This window comes from Larimichthys crocea, chromosome XV (genome assembly GCF_000972845.2).
Source record: "Larimichthys crocea isolate SSNF chromosome XV, L_crocea_2.0, whole genome shotgun sequence".
Lineage (NCBI taxonomy): Eukaryota > Metazoa > Chordata > Actinopteri > Sciaenidae > Larimichthys > Larimichthys crocea.
This window is the reverse complement of record NC_040025.1, coordinates 14,147,351-14,165,955: the sequence shown is the minus strand read 5'-3', so window position 1 is coordinate 14,165,955 and position 18,605 is coordinate 14,147,351. Positions and strand designations below refer to the sequence as shown.

The 18,605-nt window shown below is 41.9% G+C and overlaps 3 protein-coding genes across 5 annotated transcripts in view; 1 reads left to right on the top strand and 2 right to left on the bottom strand.

Annotated features, from left to right (window-relative positions):
• The window catches only part of kcnd3 (potassium voltage-gated channel, Shal-related subfamily, member 3), a 91,731-nt gene extending 82,349 nt beyond the window's left edge, over window positions 1–9,382 (top strand). For all 3 annotated transcript variants that reach the window (XM_027288619.1, XM_019256453.2, XM_019256454.2), the window contains 5 exons: window positions 572–673; window positions 3,558–3,590; window positions 3,704–3,796; window positions 4,966–5,225; window positions 6,198–9,382. In XM_027288619.1, coding sequence (XP_027144420.1) covers window positions 572–673; window positions 3,558–3,590; window positions 3,704–3,796; window positions 4,966–5,225; window positions 6,198–6,372 — 663 coding nt within the window. In that variant the 3' untranslated portion in view covers window positions 6,373–9,382. The remainder of the gene's footprint in view (window positions 1–571; window positions 674–3,557; window positions 3,591–3,703; window positions 3,797–4,965; window positions 5,226–6,197) is intronic.
• A 111-nt stretch (window positions 9,383–9,493) lies between these two features.
• LOC113747736 (D(2) dopamine receptor-like) lies at window positions 9,494–11,633 on the bottom strand. The gene is made up of 2 exons (XM_027288620.1): window positions 10,244–11,633; window positions 9,494–9,778 (listed from the first exon to the last, which is right to left on the bottom strand). Exons 1-2 carry the CDS (start codon window positions 11,324–11,326, stop codon window positions 9,623–9,625), a joined length of 1,239 nt encoding a protein of 412 aa, XP_027144421.1. The 5' UTR covers window positions 11,327–11,633; the 3' UTR covers window positions 9,494–9,622.
• Window positions 11,634–11,740: 107 nt separating this feature from the next.
• On the bottom strand, window positions 11,741–18,370 carry ddx20 (DEAD (Asp-Glu-Ala-Asp) box polypeptide 20). The gene is made up of 11 exons (XM_010746734.3): window positions 18,122–18,370; window positions 16,419–16,513; window positions 15,771–15,939; window positions 15,568–15,682; window positions 15,261–15,403; window positions 14,699–14,837; window positions 14,546–14,604; window positions 14,110–14,192; window positions 13,873–13,978; window positions 13,177–13,278; window positions 11,741–13,076 (listed from the first exon to the last, which is right to left on the bottom strand). The coding sequence occupies exons 1-11, from the start codon at window positions 18,315–18,317 to the stop codon at window positions 11,920–11,922; spliced, it is 2,364 nt and encodes a 787-aa protein (XP_010745036.3). The 5' UTR covers window positions 18,318–18,370; the 3' UTR covers window positions 11,741–11,919.
• Window positions 18,371–18,605: the final 235 nt, after the last annotated feature.

Sequence of the window (18,605 nt, the reverse complement as noted above, 5' to 3'; positions counted from 1 at the left end):
CACATTGATTTGACAGTGTGAGAGAAAGAGAGGCAGAGAAAGCAAAAGGGACTGGACTGCACACTAACCGTGCTGCATGGGTTTGATGACTCAAATCCATTCAAGCCGACAATACAGATGTAGAGCATTATGGGCCTTCTTGATGTATTTTGCAAAACAAAACTGCTAACAAAGCACAGCAGAAACGGCCCAGATAAATTGAGTTTAACATTTTAAATACAGAACGACACTTAGCTGCTTAATTCATACAGCATTTACCTGCTCTACTTCTAGCTGCCTCTCTAACAGATTTTCAGACCCAAGGAATGTGTTATCGTGCAGTCACCATGAATCATGCATAAGTATCACAGGAGATCAGAGAGAATTTATCACAGGAGATCAGAGTGAACATTTTTTTTCTTTTTGCACGTTTCATTTAATCTTTAAGATCGCAACTAAAATATCAAGTGTGAGAAAGTGCTGTAGCTCAAATCGGTGAGGTGTGTCAGGATGATCCCCAATCATTCTGACATAGGTTGTGGTATAAACATTGACTAATTGCTGGTTTTCTGTGATCACTTGCTCTTTGCAGAAAGCCCGCTTGGCCAGGATACGAATATCCAAGACAGGAAGCTCCAATGCCTTCCTCCACAGCAAGCGCAATGGCCTGTTCAACGAAGCTCTGGAGTTCACGGTAAGACCAGCATCTGACCACGAACACTACATAACCTCATCATAGTTTTCCTCACATGACAACTTGACACAACGACATAGAAAGCATGACCTCTATGTCTCCTTGGAAAAACAGTTTTGAGGATTTCAGAACTGGCAAAAAACGAAGTCATCGGTTGTGGGCCCTGCTTGTCCTTCCTTTAATTATCAGTTCTTAGAATGCACCCAGCATCCCATCAGAGCAGCTAAGTGTGATCTCATTCGATAAGCGACACTTCTAATGTGAGCATCTCTGAGCCCAGCTGCCTAGCTGGGGAACAGGCTTCAGGCAATGCAGCAGGAAATGTAAACACAACTCAAGGAAGTTCACAAGCACTATAGTGGCCCGGGGCTGACACAGCACAAAAACAAAAACAAGTGTTTCTTTCTCCTTCTTCCTCTCTCCTTTATGTGTCTTTATAGCTCTGTCTCTCTTCAATAGCAATTGTTGAGGACGTAGCTTGAACAGCAGCAGTGCTTATACTCAAGCAACAGCTAAATGGATGCATTTAAGTTATATTGATGTTGCCTTAAAAGCCGATATACTGCAAAGGCTTTTTATATATGTGGTTATGAATGTAGATTTTATATACGGATGTGGTTATGTTTCCATTTAGCTTAACGTCGAGCAAAGGGTCATGAGAAAAGATATTCTGCGCATTATATACCGAATAATAATGTTACTGTATTGAAGAAGAGGAGATTATGATTACTTACAGACATAACAGTGTTAAGAAAAACTGAGTTTGCAAAAGTTCCACCTCAGCAAGGACACTCCTTTTGCTGTGTGCTTTATTTATGACACCCAGACAGGGCATTGATTTAGTGTTTATATAGCGCTCCACCTGATGAAGAGTTTGTTCTGTTTAAGATCTAATTCATTGCAGAGCACACACTGCTTCATAAGGACTAATGTCATAGGTTATATCGTATTATAAAGTTTATGTTAGGGATATATTAAGGAACATTATTACTTTATTATGCTATACCTGCACCTCTTCAGTATGCTACAGTTGTGGTGATTTCATTGCTACAAACATTAGCAATAATACAAAAATAAGGTGAGTGACAATAAAATAGCTTTTTTTAATTTTTATATTGTGTGGCTGCAGTTTAAACATATTCAAGTTCAACAATGTTAGTATTTCAACTTACTACTACTTACTACGTACTTATTTTACTTATTTTGTTTAATATATTATGTGTCTTGTATCACATTCATTGACAGTTTGGACTTAAAATCCGTAGCCAGACTGGCTGCTTATATCAGGAAGTCAGGGGGTTACCAGCTCATTTTAATATCAATAAAATGTTAATTGTTGCCCAACTTAAGTATAATTCTAAGGCAGCTATTTACTAACAACATGAAGAGCACCATGCAGAGCGACACAGTGTGTTTTGTCACTCGGCAGATCAAGCTGTTTCCAGTCTCTACAGTATGGTGGCCACCTGGGTAGTGAGCCATAGCCGCCTCCAGACAGGCTGCTGATACGGGCCTGCAGTTGCATGTATAGAGAAAGACTGAAATAACTCAGGCCTAAACACCTGTGTTTTACTGCTGTGTTAGGTACAGATAAGCAGCATGAACACAGGTGAGCAGTCTTGGCTAAGACGAACCGAGTCATCAGTGCGGGAATGTACACTCTCAGCAAAGAAGCTTCTGCTTACAGCACCAGTCGTCCGCTTAACAAACAGAAAATTGCTACTACAAATCTCCCAAACATGGCATTTTACTTGCCTTTCAGCTGTGCTGTGGAGCATGCAGGATCAAGACAGTATTTTTTGGCTTTGTTTTTTTTATATAAACAACTCAACTACAGATTCTGCTGGGAAAACCTGATGCAACCTATTGAAAGTCTCTATATGTGAAAAACTGCACAAAAACTACAGTTCTGACAAGAACAATAATGGCAGTTTGCCATATACTGAAGAAACAGCTTCCCAGGCTCGAACTAGGTCTATTATGGTTGATATTTATAACAATAATGCAGAGTAAAGTCTGTTTTCTGTGTACAAGCTCTCTAAACCCCCGCTTAGATGTTACATAAGGATATTAAACTTCAAAAATGTTCTGTGAAATAAATAAATCAGTTGGAAATCATAAATAAAAAGGTACATCTGTATGTCTGCAAAAATTGCCTGAGAAACAGAATATGTAAAAAAAAACAGAATGTTAAATGGTAGATTTATGTTTCAGAAAATTGTCTTTTCGTCTGTGTGTGAAGTGTTTTTACTGCAAGTCCTGACAGTCAAATGATTCATTGGACTAATAAAACAATATAAACCTATGCACTAGGCAAATATAAGCAAATGAACTGTTGTTGTTTTCATTGATTTCTTTACTTTCGTGGCAAATCCATGAAGCCGTTCCCTTATTCTCTGACTCACCTCACCACTGCCCAGAAATGAGCTTCATATCCAAACCAACACAGAGACTAGAGATAGCGCCCACTTGTTTCTCGCCCAGATACACACACAAATAAACACAAAAACAAGCTGCGGAATTAAAAAAAAAAAAGTCAGGAATCAGGAATATGGAAAACAAGTCATTAAGAAGTTGCCTGTAGCCAGCCCTTTGCAATAACAAAGATGGAGGCAAAATGTCATGATGAAAATTTTTCTATGAATTGTATATACTGTATATCCATTAGGATAGGGTTGAGCTATAAGTCTCCCTTTCTGCACTGATCAATGCCCAGGCTCCACTGATGTTAGCAGACATGCCTCTCAGGGTCAAAATAGTTATGTTCCCTGTGTTTGACTGGCATGACTGTGGCCCTGACAGGTGTCTGTTCTCAGCATTGACCTGTGAACACTAGTAAAACTCTCCCTGTCTGTTCTCCTTTTGTCTCCTTCTCCAACTGAAGCAACTTCCATACAAGATGAACCTTTCAGATCAGGTACCGAGACAGCAGCCGGCCGCGCACCTCCCACATCTGATTAGTGTCTTCCCAAAAGAAAATGTAGCATAGCACTCATTCTATGTGCGTGTTTGTGTGTCTGTGTGTTACAGAGTTCCACTGAGGAAGAACAGCGGTTAACCAAGTCTACCTCTCTATTAGAGAGCCAGCACCACCACCTGCTGCACTGTCTGGAGAAAACTACTGTGAGTACACACACACACACGTACACACACGTCAACATAATGTACACGTTCTTGCACAAAAGTTAAATTTGTTTGTGTTTAATTTAATATCAGACTAAACTCCAAATTGTGCAGTCATTCATACATTTCCCTCTAGCTGTGGCTCATTAGGTGAATAACTGACAGCCAGGCGTAATGTCTATAGATCTGCAGTATTTGTATGTGCATCAGCAAGTGCAGCCCACTGTAGCGTGATGTCCGGTACACTGCATTTCCCTTATGATACACGCTCGTCTGCCTGTATGATGCACTGTCTGTTTCAGCTTGGCACGACTCAGAGCTTGGCAAGCAAAGGGTCTAGCATGCCCTGCTGCACACTCTCATTTTTCATCTTATACATTTGTGTAAATGGACCACATGAAGGTTAGTACGGATGCAAAGTTAAACCTGAAATAACTGATATTTTGGACACTTAAAGGCAGGTTTAACAAACTGTAAACACAGCACGGGTATACATATTATCAGTGATCCTGTTAGTGAACGGTTTTGTATTTACATGTGCAGCGGAACAAAATGTATTTATTTTGTGTGAATTTTAGTTATTTTCTCTCTGTTTCTCTCTCCGCTAACTCCTGAGGGAAATATCTGGCTCTTTACTATACTCTAACTTTGTCCATCTGCTGTTTGCACCTGGGCAGTTAAAATAAAATGGGTTTTGGGAGCTTTTTTACTCAAAATAGCTCCGTGCTATGTCTGAAAACAATCCTGATGAGAGCGGTGAGAGTCAATCGAAACAGTAAAGTTGCCAAAAACAAAACTATGTGCCTAAAACTGCTATAAAGCTACAGAGAGCTGAAAGGAAGTATACAATCAGTTGATACTTCTGTGTCTTTATCATAGTAGTCATGTGATCCATTGTTTATTTAAATATATTGTAGCCACTTGAATGAACTCACTATGAAAAATTGATTCTGAGCTAAGCTCCGACACACTAGATATTAAATATTAAATATTTTTGATGTTTACATGCACAGACACACACACACAACCACACACTGTATATAAAAAAGCAGAAAATTACTAGGCTATATCAAGCCATACACAGTACATGGTCATAAATATAAATGTTGTAAATGCTTTTTTTATGACTCTTTCTCTGCCGGTCTTGTTCTCCTTGTCTTTGTTTGTAGAACCACGAGTTTGTGGATGAGCAGTATTACCAGCAGAGCTACCTGGAGGCGGGGTTGCAGAATTATCCGTCTCGAAGCCCCTCCCTCTCCAGCCGAGATGGCGTGACGGGCACCTGCTGCACCCGCCGAAGCAAGAAGCACCACACCCCTTTACCGAATGCCAGTGCCCCAGCACACATGCAGCCTTTGACACACACACACACACACCAACAAGGCTTGCAAGAGCTCAGCACCATCCATATCCAGCCCCTCAGCACCAGGTGAGACCAGGACTTCTAAAAGACGAGACAAAAAACTAACATGCTTCTGAAGTTTCATCTGGTTCAGTTCAGTAGCATTTGTTTCCAGTGAAACATCTTAGCAAGGAACTTTGAATGACTGTCAGAGCTACCGCATTACAACATTATCAGAATCAATAATACACTTTTAATCATCTCACAAAGTGCTTTCGCAATGACTGAATCTGATGATAATTTTGTCAATAAAAGGTGAAGGTGCATGTGTTATATACTTGTCTTATTCAGCCTGAAACCCAAACACATTCAGTTTACTGTCATATATGGCAAAGAAAATTGCCAAATATTGGCAATTGAGAAGCAACAATCAATAAATGTTGGCATCTATCTATCTATCTATCACAAACATCTGCCTACATACACACCCAGAAGAACACACATAGACATGTGACATGAGCATCCCAGTGGATTTGTTTTTATGGCAATCTTACAAATACAAGTCAAATATTCACTCACTCCTTTTTAGCTCTGGATTTGTCCGCCAGCTCAAATATTAGGAGGACGTTAAGCGTGCTTGTGTGTCTTTTCTTCCCACCAGCCATAGTTTACTTTGGCTCTCTTGTTCTTTCTAAGTTTGTTTGCAGGAAACTGACTAGAATTTCATTAACAGCTAGATGCTGTGTAGAGCAGAGCTGGGTGTTGACTCTCAGTGGGTTTGACACTATAACCAACACTTTATAAAACATGTCGATCCATTCCCACTGATGGTGATTTAATGTTGTTAATGTTTGTTCAGTTTGAAAGAGGTTTAGTTTGAAAGAGGTTTAGTTATTTATTTCTTTTTTGGATTAATGCACCGCCAAGGCTATGTTCTCCTTTGAGGGACAATAAAATGTATCTTGACCTTGAACAGTAGTTGTCAAAGGAAGGAGGATGGTTTCTCATTCACTTATCCTAAGCATTAATTAATTGTCTTTTCACCTTTCCTTCCTATAGCCGCTCCAGCCTGAACATGCGTGTAGATGAGCCAGCACCCCTGAACTGCCAGAGCAGCCAGATCACCACAGCAATCATCAGCATTCCCACACCGCCAGTGACAACTCCCGAGGGTGATGCTCATCTCCCCGCAGGCCCCACCCACCAGAACGTTGTGAAGGTGTCTGCACTGTGAAGAAAAGAGTGCAGGCACGTCACACAGAAAGACAGATAAAGACTCATCGAGAACAGACTGAGGGACAGAGGAGGACTGGAAATGATGGAGGAGAAGACGTTTAGAGTCCTAGTCTGGCCATGGTGGAGCCTGCCCTCTGCTGGTCATGTACTGTAATGACATGGACTCCTTTTACTGGTGGAGGATGGCTTTTAGATACAGTACATTCATGGTAGTGGTTTGGCATGTGTGCGCATATGCGTGTGTGTGTGTGTGTGTGTGTGTAGGGGTGAAAGAGTGGGGAATATATGTAGGGAGTCATCATGGATGAGGAGGCATGTGAGTGTGCCTCCAAAGTGTCGGAGATGAGCTCCCAGAGTAAGTGATGTGTCACTGTGCACAAAGCACCTTTTCATGATTTTTGCTTCAGTTTGACTCTTACAGTCTTTTTTTTTTTTTGCAGGATATATAAGGGAAAAGCAAGGAAACTCAAAGGGAAAGAAAAAAAATACATTATCAAAACGATAAGCGATTTTCCCACTGATTTAACTGCCCTTTTGTGTCATTTTGATCCACTCACCTGTTAATAGATAAGTATGACACCTTTCCCTTTCAGGTCCAATATTATTCCACTTGAGTGAAAATTCTTTAAAAGATGAAATATGGTCAGTGTGTATGTGATGGCGTTACCAATGAGTTTCATATTTGTGAATGAGTGTATGTGAATTTTTTGCTAGATAGAGGAATTGTTGCGTTTCGGGTAGGAGGTGCGTACCTCTATGTGTGAGTGTGTGCGTGTGAATGTGTTTGTCTCAGTTGATTGAAAACTCGTGTTTCAATTCTGCTGGAAGTCTCTATGGCTCAGTATATGGTATATTTGACTAGCTGCCACTCTGAAGGGTTCATCGTACACATTTCTGTCCCAAATTCTCAGCTACAAGCCTTTTACACAATATGTGCCTGTTTTGCTGGAGTAAAAAAGAGATTTGTTTTTATATTTTGATTAATCCTGCCCCCCTGTTCTGCTCAACAGACCTCAAATAACTTAATTCTCTAACAAAGAAACCAAAAAAGGTACATTTTGAATTTAAACCACAACAATTAAAAGCACAAGGCGTTTTGCTGGGAATTTCTGACATGACTCTGTCCTGAGCCCTGGTTCTTTGTGAATATTGTTAATAGAATATTTTGTAATATTTGACCATCGTTTGGCAGAACCAGTGAAGCTGTCTTCTCGTTCTCTCTCCCTCAGTCTGTCTTCTTCTCTCTCCCTCTCTCTCTCTCTCTCTCTCACTCTCTCTCTCGTTGTTGTCCTGTTGTATCCCTACCTCCTGTGTGAACAACAGTATGCTTTCAGTAGTCTTTATAGCTGTCAACGTTTTTTCTTCCCCAAACTCAGCGGGCATTTTTCAAAGTTGTTGAGTATGTGTACTCTATGTGGTTAGGAAACTTGGTGTTTGTACTTTTTGTCCTCCTTGATGTTTCAAAAGGATTTTATTTACTTTATCTTCTGGAGAACTTAAAGCAGGGAAGTCTGTTGTAACGGTGACTACAGAGACATGGAGGACACTGGATGAGCTATCCACAGATCTCTGTCACCAAAAAAAGCGTGCTATTCTGTCTGTTCTCTCAACCTGCAACCCCGACATGTAACTTTAGTATTACCTATCATCAAATCCCATCAAAGTTGACCTTTGTAACTATGGACGCTGACCTTTTTAGCTCTGCCATCCTCCTAGCTGATGCCTCTCTGTTGGCCTTTTTCATCTTGAATGTCATTGTAAGTCAAACAGCTACACATTCAGCTAGGTCTGTCCTTTGGGTGGATTAGACCACTGCTGTGGTTTCTTTCCAAAACAGGGGAGAGGAGCTTCAGTCACAATAGACTAAGCACCTACTTCTGTTCCACATAGATGAAATCAAATGTTGAACAAGAGCACACAGACAGGGCTGGAGATGCACTGATATATCAGCAAACTATCCATATCAGCGAAGAGCAGAGCATATTTCAAAAGCAATACTGGAATTGGTCTACTATTGTCTGCCCATATGTAGCTGATTTTCTAGAAGTAGGTTGTATTTAAAACTGTCAAACTAGCAGCAAAATGTATCATGTTTTTTTTTTTTAGAACAGTATTTAAGTACCTTAATATGGAGACATCTGAAAAGCTTACGCAGTTTTACACATGCATTTTTAATAAGACTTACAAAATAGTATAGCATAATTGGTACCACATCAGTGCATCACTACACAAGACCCTGTGGTTACCCTTAGACTCCTCCGTTGAGCTTTAGTTCTCCCTGACTCTGAAGTTAGTACCAACCCAAAGAAAGCCAAATATATCCTACAGAGTTTAAACAGGAAGAGTTTTAAGTCTGATATTCCTAGCAGTGACCTAGAATTATTGCTGGTAAATTAGTACTGTACCCAGTGACAGCAGCTGCCTAGATCCAGTATTAGCGTATTAAACAGTGTGCAAATTTACCTGGAGTATAAAAAAAAATAATAAAGAAAGAAATAAAAGAAGACAAGCACAGACAAGCAGAGCTTTTTCATTGTAATTTTAAAAGTGGGGTTGAAGACATTGACTTCATATTCACAGCATCAAGTCCGACATTTAGAATCTACCGAGAGATACAACGAGGGTATGACATAGGTAATGGCAGAAGTGAGATTCCCTGTATTATTTGTTGCTAGGACAGTGATTAAACGTGATTTATTTACCGCTTCCCTGTTTCAAGACAGGTTGTTTCATGTCAGCTGCACTTTCAAATGACAGTTTGAATTATAATGTAAGCATATTTCCGCTCAAAGTGTCAAAGGATTGCGTTTTTGTTTTTGGGTTTTTTTTGTTTTTTTTTACAAACAACAAAAACAGAGGTCTGTGATTGTGTTTGTCTCTCTCTCTCTCTTTCTCTGTTATGTACTCTCTTTTGATTGTCTTTTTTCTGGGCTCAGTCAGTTTTCCTCTCACTCTTTGCTTTGCCCTCCTATGCCACCTGTCATTGTTGAGACTAATGCTGTGCGTATCTTGTCAGGTGTTGGATATTATTTATGACCTTGTCTTGTGTCCCAACTGTGAAACGCCTGATAAAACATCTATATCTGCCACAAATACAAACTCTGTGAGCTTTCTTCTTCTTCTTCACCCGACTCTAAATCATTGTGGTTGTAAACACAACGTAGTGGCTTGTGTACATTCAGCTCTAGTGGTATTTTCGATTCCCAAAAGTGCACTGCACGTTACTCGATTGTTCAGATATTGAACATTCAGGCCCTTAGTTTTAGGGGACACGCAGGGATGGAGGAGAAGATCTTGCTGAGTTCAGAGCGAAACTGTCTGGTGACTAAAGTATAGATGAGGGGATCCACTGCAGCCTGCACACAGGTCAGCACCATAGCTGATGTCTCCAGCTCCATCAGCAACTGTGGAGAGGGGGAACAGGACAGCGCTTAGAATAGTGCAGTACAAAATCTAGGATTGATCTAGGGCTCAAATTCAAGCTTAGACCCACCAACACTCCAAAACAGATATTTAAAACAAAACTAAAGGATCTTCACATTTTTTTAAAACTTGAACCTGTGAATGATCATCTATGATGTATTATTGCACTTTGTACTGAGTGACCAGGATAATAGAAATAGCTGTGCAATGCATTGCAACATCCAATGCAAAAATGCCTTACTTAAAATGTTCACTTTAGTGTTTTGAGCCTCTGGTTTTGTTACATTTGAATTATTTGGAAATATATTTTTAATATTTTGTGCAGCTGCTTTTGGAGAACAGATAGAAACATTTAGTGCAGAACTGTCCGATTGCATTGCATTAGGGTTTATATTGTACGGATAATTACAGTAATTGTCTAAGAGGGAAAAAACTGCTACACTCACTTGGTCTGTGTCCTGCCATGAGATGACGTTCATTAGCAAAATAACCACCATGGGCACCCAGAACAGCGTGAACGCAATGATTATGTACCCAAAACGCTGGGCCACTTTCCCCTCCATCTGTTTCTTCCCCCGCTCTCTGGCCCCAGGTGTCAGAAGACACACTGCCCCCACAATCTCTGGAGATCTCCCCGGCGCGCCACCTGTAGACGAGCCCGCACAGGGAGCACCGGCTTCGGCCACCAAGAGTACCGTCCGGCGGGGAGGCAGAGGGCTGCCGGAGACCACAGAGGGTAGAGACCCGAAGGACCCAGGTGGGGCTGTCCGTGGCGATGAAGCAGGGACATTCAACAAGCCCCAGACGTGTTCAGCCACTGTCGGCCGCAGCTGGACCCCCCGGTTAAACACTTTCTTACGGTGCTGCCTTACAACTTTGAATATCCGCACGTAGTGGATCACGATCACAGTCAGAGACAATCCCCACACCGGCACCAGCACATAGGGTCCAAATGGATCCCAATATCGAAGTCGCTCGTCGTCATGCTCCCCGATGTGCGGGCGACAGAGCATGTAAAACAGCGCCTTTTTGGAAAGAGTCAGTGAGATGATCGCCAGGATGAGGCCGCATGCCCAGATGGACAGGATCCAGAGTCGGACCCTCGCTTTCCTCCTCTCGGTTTGGAAAGGGAAGGCGATGGCTTGGAAACGCTCCACGCTGATGCTGACCAGCGTGAGCAGCTGGACGCAGCTGCACAGGGCATAGGTGAACTGCTGCAGGGTGCACACAGGCACCGACACCTGGCTTTCCTTCCCATAACGCAGAAAAGAGAAGAGCAGCAGCGGTGTGTCCACAGAGCACTTCAGGAGGTCACTTGCGGCCAGGCTGACCAGCAGCGCATTATTGGAGGTCTGTAGGCTCTTGGTCCTGAAAACAACCCAACAAACCCACAAGTTCCCGGGTAAACCCAGGACTAATGTTAAGGTTAAAACGGTGCAGTTGAAAATGAAAAACAAAGTTCTGGAGAGAGACTCATAGTGAGCTGTTTGGTTCCAGAAAGTGTGCGAGTCCATAACTTCACCTTCCATTTACATGTTAAACATGGGAACCCTTCTCCTGCTACATCAGCAAGAACCATTCATCTCTGCTGCATAATGATTGCAAATGGTAACATAAAGCTACAGCTGGTCAAAATTTATTCAAGTGGGTTTGTTGTTTGTGTTGCCCAGCACTGATTGGATGAATGGTAGGTAGCGGTTGATTACACTGTAATCAGGAGCATTGGAGTTGTGTGACCTTGCTGCGCCCTCGCTGAAGAGATTGCATGAAGTAAATTGCACAGTTTGGTCCTCATTCTTCACTTTCCTCTGTAAATATCAGGTTAGATTAAAAAAGGTTAGTGATGTGGACGCCTTGTATACAAACAGATATTTCACAATGTATTAACATCACAAGAAAATCGTGCAAGTGTGTAGCGCGTAACAGGAAAGAGCTCTGAAATAGATGCTTTACACTGGTACTTTATTAGAAAAGTAACTACTACACACAGTCAATTATGAGTTCATTGCAACTACACACTCGAAACATTTAAGTGCGATTTGTTAGACCAGAAGTGCAGACGTTTATACCAAAGTCCAGACACAAGTGGCATGATTGGACATCCCGATTAACAGTACGGAGTTCAGTGTTTTAGCAGTTCTTCCATGTAGACGGCGTTCATGCGATAAGCTGCCATCCAGTTGTGGGCTACACTGTAGTAGTTTTGATAACCATGCTCTTTAAAAGGAGACATGGAGGCATAGTAATCATTCCAGGCTCTGTAGCTGGCTCTCCAGTAGGTTTCAGCACTCCACTCCTCCTCTCCTTCATACTCCTCCTCTTCGTCATCATCGTCGCCGTGTTCTTCTTCATCTCTTTCCCTCCCTTTTTGCTCTCTGTTCGTCGCCTTTGAAATCTTTCCGCTCCGTTTCCCAATCTTTTCTGTAATCTCTCTTGATTCATTTCTGCCAGTCTGTGCTGGAGTCGTCTGATTGAGTTCCCTGCTCGATTTAACAACCGGTACAGATTCATAGTTCTTGGGCTGAGACAAAGCTCCCCCATTTGATGCACGTGGTGTCTGGGGATATATCTGAGGTGCAGAAGGAGTACAAGCTTTGAAATTGATGGTCTCTGCCTTTCGTCTCGACACAGTTTGTGTTTGTCTAGCCTCAGTCTGAGGCTTCGTGACTGCTCTGTATTCACCGCGGTCCTTGTCAGATTGTGAGCTTGAAGAACTTGACCTTGGACGTGAAATGTCAGATTTCATTCGTTTCCCACGTTGTTTTAAAGTCTGAGCTCCGTCGTCATAAAGTGTGACAGACTCTTTTTGCCAGTTCTGCTCATCTGTGCCATCGTCCTCTCGACCTCTGAACTCCCTGATGATCTCCACTGATCTCCCCAACCCTGTGGTAATAAAACTCTGGAAGTCCCTCTCAGCCTCCTCAAAGGTCATAAACCTCGACCTACAACTCTTGAACGAGCTGAGAGGAGGGATCTTTGGCAGGGCGTCTTGTAACTCTTTCCGAGTGGGCGCCGCCTGTGGGGGACTCGGTGGACGAGCAGCCTTTGCATGAGACACTTTTCTCTGATTCCCTTCATGGTGTGCTCCCTGCCTGGGTTCTGGATGGGTTTTCTCTTGCTTTATTTGACTCTTGTACTCTGGAGCTTGATTCGGGACTGACTTAGCACGCCTCTTCTTCTCTGTCTTGGAGGAGAGCTGGGATAGGAGTGCAGGAGTGGAAGCCTCAGTGCAGACATCCCAGTCGCAGGGCTCGTCCATCAACCCAGGCTCTATGACGGCTAAAAACACAGACAAGACCTTAGTGCCACTTTTTTCACATTTAAACAAAGCATTAAATTTAACGTTCAACAGAGAATAAAGTTAATACATCTAACTCACATGGCAACACGGACAAGCTCAGGGAGCACTTTTGAGCGATTGCCATCATCTTGTTCTCCTCCTCACCATGGCAACAGTAGGTCACAGCCAGCCCCCGAGTGCCTACAAATAAAATGTAATCCTGATGAGAACCCATTCAAATAACAGGAAAGGATAAGAGGAGGGCGTGTGAGTTGTGCATCCAGGGATGGCAGGTGTGCACACACACACACTCACTCACATACACTGTATGTGTGCAAGCTAAGATTGAATTACTTACTGTTTCCGAGACAACACACAAGATGAGTCAAGATAATTGTAATTAAATGCAGACGATTAGGAACCCATTGACCTTGCTAGGTGGGTCAAACCAGGCTAATACTCCAGAGGCTCGAGATAATCTCCAAAATGGTGCTTAGTGCAGTCAGGAAGAGCCGGGAAATGCTCACGTCAAGACTAATTCAGAGCAACATAACGGTTGAAACTAATAATACACCATGAGCTGCAACACTGAACATCATCATCATCATCTATTCGTATAAGACTGGCAAAAAAAAAAAAAATCTATCTTGCTATCTTTGAAACATGTCTTCAGAATAAGAATGAAATAATGCAGCAAAATATCTGGAAGCAAAAATTGCATTTAAAAGTTTTGTTTTCTTTGAGTTAAGTTAGTGTGCTTGTTTCTGCTCTAACCAAACAGTATTGGAAACTAACCAAAGCGTCCTGCCCTTCCAATTCGGTGCATATACGTCTCCCAGTCCTGTGGCACGTCGAGATTTATCACCAAGTTCACTTTGTCAGCATCAATACCTCTGGCAGTCTTGACAGGAAGGAAAGGGCGGAGAGAAAACAACCAGATAATCAGAAACTCACTATAAGACTTAACACAGATATATAATGACAGGTGACATATGGAAAAGCAGCACAGAGAGGATGGGCGAGCAGCCTCACCAAGTCTGTTGAAATGAGCACCCTGCATTGGTACTGCTTCAGTTTAGACATCGCCTCCAGTCTCTGATCCTGACTCAGACCGCCTGTAAAAGGTCATCACACACAGTCACATTAGATCACATCGAATGAAAACAACTCGCAAAAAGAGGGAAAAATGGCCTAAATCACAACAATTAATGTGTCAAGATTATCATTTAATCGCTATGTCTGAGACAAAATGATGGCAGAGAATAAGCTACCTGATGCCAACAGTAAAAAAAACCCAAAAGTAGCTTATTCTAAAACTGCACAAAACCATACATTAAGATAATGTAACAAATGTAACAGTGTTTTTTTTTTAATACTAATTATTAATTATCAAAATTACCACTATTACACATTCTGATTTAATTACTAGAGACAAAAACCAATGATTTTTCCAACAGTCCCCTCTCACCTGAGATGCAAACAGCAGGTAAGCCTTTGGAGGACAGGATGTCTGCCAGGTGCTGAGCCCTGTGGAAGGAATCCAGAAGAAGTGTCATCATAAATTATCAAATTAAAAAAAATATTCAGAAAGACTAGCACATAACATTAAACTACGCATCACCTTGTATGTAGGTTGGAAAACACAAGGGCCTGGTTGAACGGGATTTTACTGAAAAGCTCCAGCAAATGCTGCACCTTCTCCTCGAACACCCTGTGAGCTAAAGGATGGGACTGCACCAGCTTGTAATACTGCTTCAGGCCTGACAGAGGGCGCACAACATAAACGAGAGAATATAAATTCAAGCATAACTCAAGGGCATAACAACAGTGTTGTACTAATGATGGTGATATAGGTAGGATATGTACATATGTCATTTCTCGCCATTAGTTTTGTCACTTACAAGCTTCAAAGCAAACACAAAACTCTTGACAGCAGTGAATTTGTAATTCTGTCAGAACAAGCCTTATATTATTCGTTGCTTCCCGTCAATCATCTCACACCCTCAAGAATAAATAACATTTTGTGCTTAACCTTAAATCCCCATCCCCTCCGTTAGCCAGGACAGCAGTTAATAACCGACACTGTTTAGATACATGAACTAGACATAGCTGGTGGGTCAGGTAATTTGCCTGATATGAAAGTTTGAACCATTTAAATTAGGTTTCTGTTCCCAGGTTCTTACCTTTAAGGCCCATGTCACTGGGATTGAGTCTGACAAATGTGGGCTCTCTCATGTAGCGGGTAAGGTGCTGAGCAAGGGATTCTGGGTAGGTGGCTGAGAGTGCGAGCATCTGTTTGTTCACAGGCAGCGAGGAAAAGATCCAGCTGCAGAGACAGAACAGAAGAAGATGGGTGTGTTTTTTTGTAAATAAGCACAGAATTCATGATATTTCATATGAACAGTTTTGTTTTGATGGTCTTAAGGCTAAAGTACTGTGACTGGGAAAGATCGCAGCCAGCTGTCATATCATCTAACTCTATCATCTTACTTGATCTGTTCCTGGAAGCTGCCCTCCTCCAGCAGCTTGTCTGCCTCATCCAGAACAAACAGTCTGATGCTGGCGGTGGACAACATGCCCAGCTCGATAAGCTGCTTGATACGACCTGTGTGTGTAGTTTCAGCATAGTTACAAAAACACAAATAATGGCACAACGCGTACATAAACAGGTAACGCCACCATTAGTCTCTTACCAGGTGAGCCGACAGCTACATGGCACTTCTTCAGATGGAGTTTGTCCTGACTAACGGGCCGGCCGCCGATGAAAACATGGCACTCGAGGCCCTCCATGGCACAGCCTATGGCCATGACTACTGAGTGGATCTGCACTGCTATCTCACGTGTAGGAGCCAGGACAAGAACCTGCATGAGGGGGGAAAAAACTCTGTTTGTCTAGAAGTTAAAGGTCAATAACCACTTACATTTGATTGGGAGCAGATAGACAGGTGTTGGGTAAGTAGTAAGACCCCACAGCTAATAAGATTAAAGTGCACTACAATGCAGCTGGTTCATCAACACCACATGTACCTCTGCTTTATTAGGAATTGTCCTCCACTTTTCACACTGAGCAGCTTAATCTCAGATTTAAAAAAAAACCCAAAACCAAAGTGATTACTTCTGGTGACCATCTGTTGTTGGTCGAATTGAGCAGAGTGGTATACATTTCAAAATAAAGTTAAGTTTTCCTTCTGAATACTTTGTTTTCATTCCTATTTATTAGGAGATGCCTAAAGACTGATAACTGCTTCGCTTTTTTCAGTACATCATGCACAAAAAAACAAACTTCTCCATGTTCCACTCATCACTCGATCATCACCTCCACTGGAGTTCAATCCACTCACCTGAGTTGCAGGATTCTCCAGGACCAGAGAGTCAAGGGCGATGGTGCAGAACACGCACGTCTTCCCCGTTCCAGACTTAGCTTGCACAATCAAATCTGAAACAGTAGATGGACAATGCACAATTTGTCTGAATAATCAAGGCCATAATTTTGACTTCCACAGTTAATTAAGCTTGATTGGGTGTAATATTGACACTCCACAGCTAGAGTGCCTAATCTGCTGCACCAAATCATGGGACTCATCATCATCCTATCCACAGTTAAAAACTGTCTAAACCAATCACAGGTGTTTACTTCAAGTACGCCGTGATGAAACACTCTCTGCCTCACAGCTGCAGAGTGACAGCGCTTTCACTACAACAACCTGCAAGTGGAAAGTAACTACATCTTCTGTGTGAGGCTTTTTTCTAAGGCTGCAGCTAAAGATCACCAAAATAGTTGGCAATTCATTTAACAGTTCACAATTGGCAAAATTAAGTTATATGATATGTCTCTAAACACATAAATTCATATTGAAGGAGAACAATTTGCTCTGTATCAGTATTGTCCAACAACAGTGTTCTAGTATTCAGTCTTGTCTTGGACAAAAGGACTCTGGGATTTAGCTCCAGACAGGTCAAGACAACTGCGAGGATATCACTCAATTGTCTGTGCATTCATTTGTTAAATGTCTGGGAGGAGACATCAGCAAAATCTTCTGTAATAAAAGAGTCCGTCTGCAAAACATCATCCAAAAGAAAACACAGCAGTTTGTAAATCCTGCAAGGTAATGCTTGAAGAGATGACTCAACGTAGAGTCCGTGCATAAATAAAGAGTTTTAGCGAATAATTAACTACTTAAGTAGGCTATATACTGTCTGATCTTGGTCTTGTCTCTGCCTTAATACACTCCGGTCTTGGTTTAGCTGAGTACAACATGGCTATTTCTTGTCAATTTCATCTGCAAATCATTAGACTGAGGACAAAATTCATTAACTGTCACTTTCTGTCTAATCACTGTAATTCATCCGACGATATTCACTTCACCGTCTCACCATCTTATGAGCTGTAACCAGAAAATAAAACAATGAGAAACTGATTATGAAACTCTCTAGGAAAAGTGAAGCACAACACATCATCAAATTCAAGCTTCAACATTGTATTGGTTCATCAGTCAGTCAGTCAGTCAATATTTTCTGCATCCAGTTTCTGAAACGTGAAGATTTGATGCTTTTTTCTTTGTCAGAGTGGAGGTCTTGAACTACTGGATGTAAAAACAAAAAGAAGACATTTGAAGACTTAACTTTGTTTTGTGGCAGATTATTATTTTTATACTTTACAGACAAAATTAATTGATTAATCAAGAAAATATTTGGGCAGATTAATCTATAGTAAAAAGTAACCATTAGTTCCAGCCGCACACCAAATCAGTCAGTTAATATCGTGATGATTTTCACATTAATCTGCAATCAAACAGAGAAATGAAGGATCAGCTTAGTGTAGAAGAGTCAGTGAAGCGACCTGTAACTATGCAATTCATCCAACTTTATCTATTAGTATACACAGTGAGGCACACACGTGCAATAAGAAACAACCCTGAGCTTGAACTTGCTGCAGATGCAGTCAGCAGAGACGCTCCTGCTGCTGAATAAATAAATTAATAAATTAATAAATAAATCATCACCCTCCTGTGTCACATGTACACACAGTTTTTTATGAACCCACCAAGTCCGCAGCGGCCTAGCGGGATCGCCTTGAGCTGGATCGGGGAGGGTTTCTGAAAGCCTGCGGCTGACAGTCCCTCGAGCACGGGCTGAGACAGCAGCAGGGAGTTGAAGTCGATCCCCTCCGACAGAAGCACATCATCTGTCCGCTTTCGCGTCTCTATGTCGTGGGCTGCTCTCCTCACGGAGGCCGCCATGTTTACCGCCGGGGATCAAACTGCAGCTGCTTTAACGCGAGTTAGAGCCGCAGCTGCAGCTGCGCCCTCTGCTGGCTCGGAGGAGACCTGACATGACCTCATGCTGTCCTCTCTGCTGCACCAAAAGATCAACTAAAAGTCTGTGGATGATATCTGTAACTTTATTGCTAAGATTTTAAGTTGTTTTGGAGGGATGTACTATTTGGGCTCTTTGACTTAAAATTAAACGAAACATTTATTATCAATCTCATCATACTGATGGCGAAATTTCAAATTCATAAATTTACA

Coding starts and splice junctions, on each gene's coding strand:
- LOC113747736 (XM_027288620.1), bottom strand. CDS start 11,326: ATGGAAGGTGAAGTTATGGACTCGCACACTTTCTGGAACCAAACAGCT. Junction 9,779..10,243: donor CATGGCAGGACACAGACCAA/GTGAGTGTAGCA, acceptor CCCTCTCCACAG/TTGCTGATGGAGCTGGAGAC.
- ddx20 (XM_010746734.3), bottom strand. CDS start 18,317: ATGGCGGCCTCCGTGAGGAGAGCAGCCCACGACATAGAGACGCGAAAG. Junction 15,940..16,418: donor TGGAGAATCCTGCAACTCAG/GTGAGTGGATTG, acceptor CCCCTCATGCAG/GTTCTTGTCCTGGCTCCTAC. Junction 14,838..15,260: donor CAGTGACATGGGCCTTAAAG/GTAAGAACCTGG, acceptor GCCCTCTGTCAG/GCCTGAAGCAGTATTACAAG.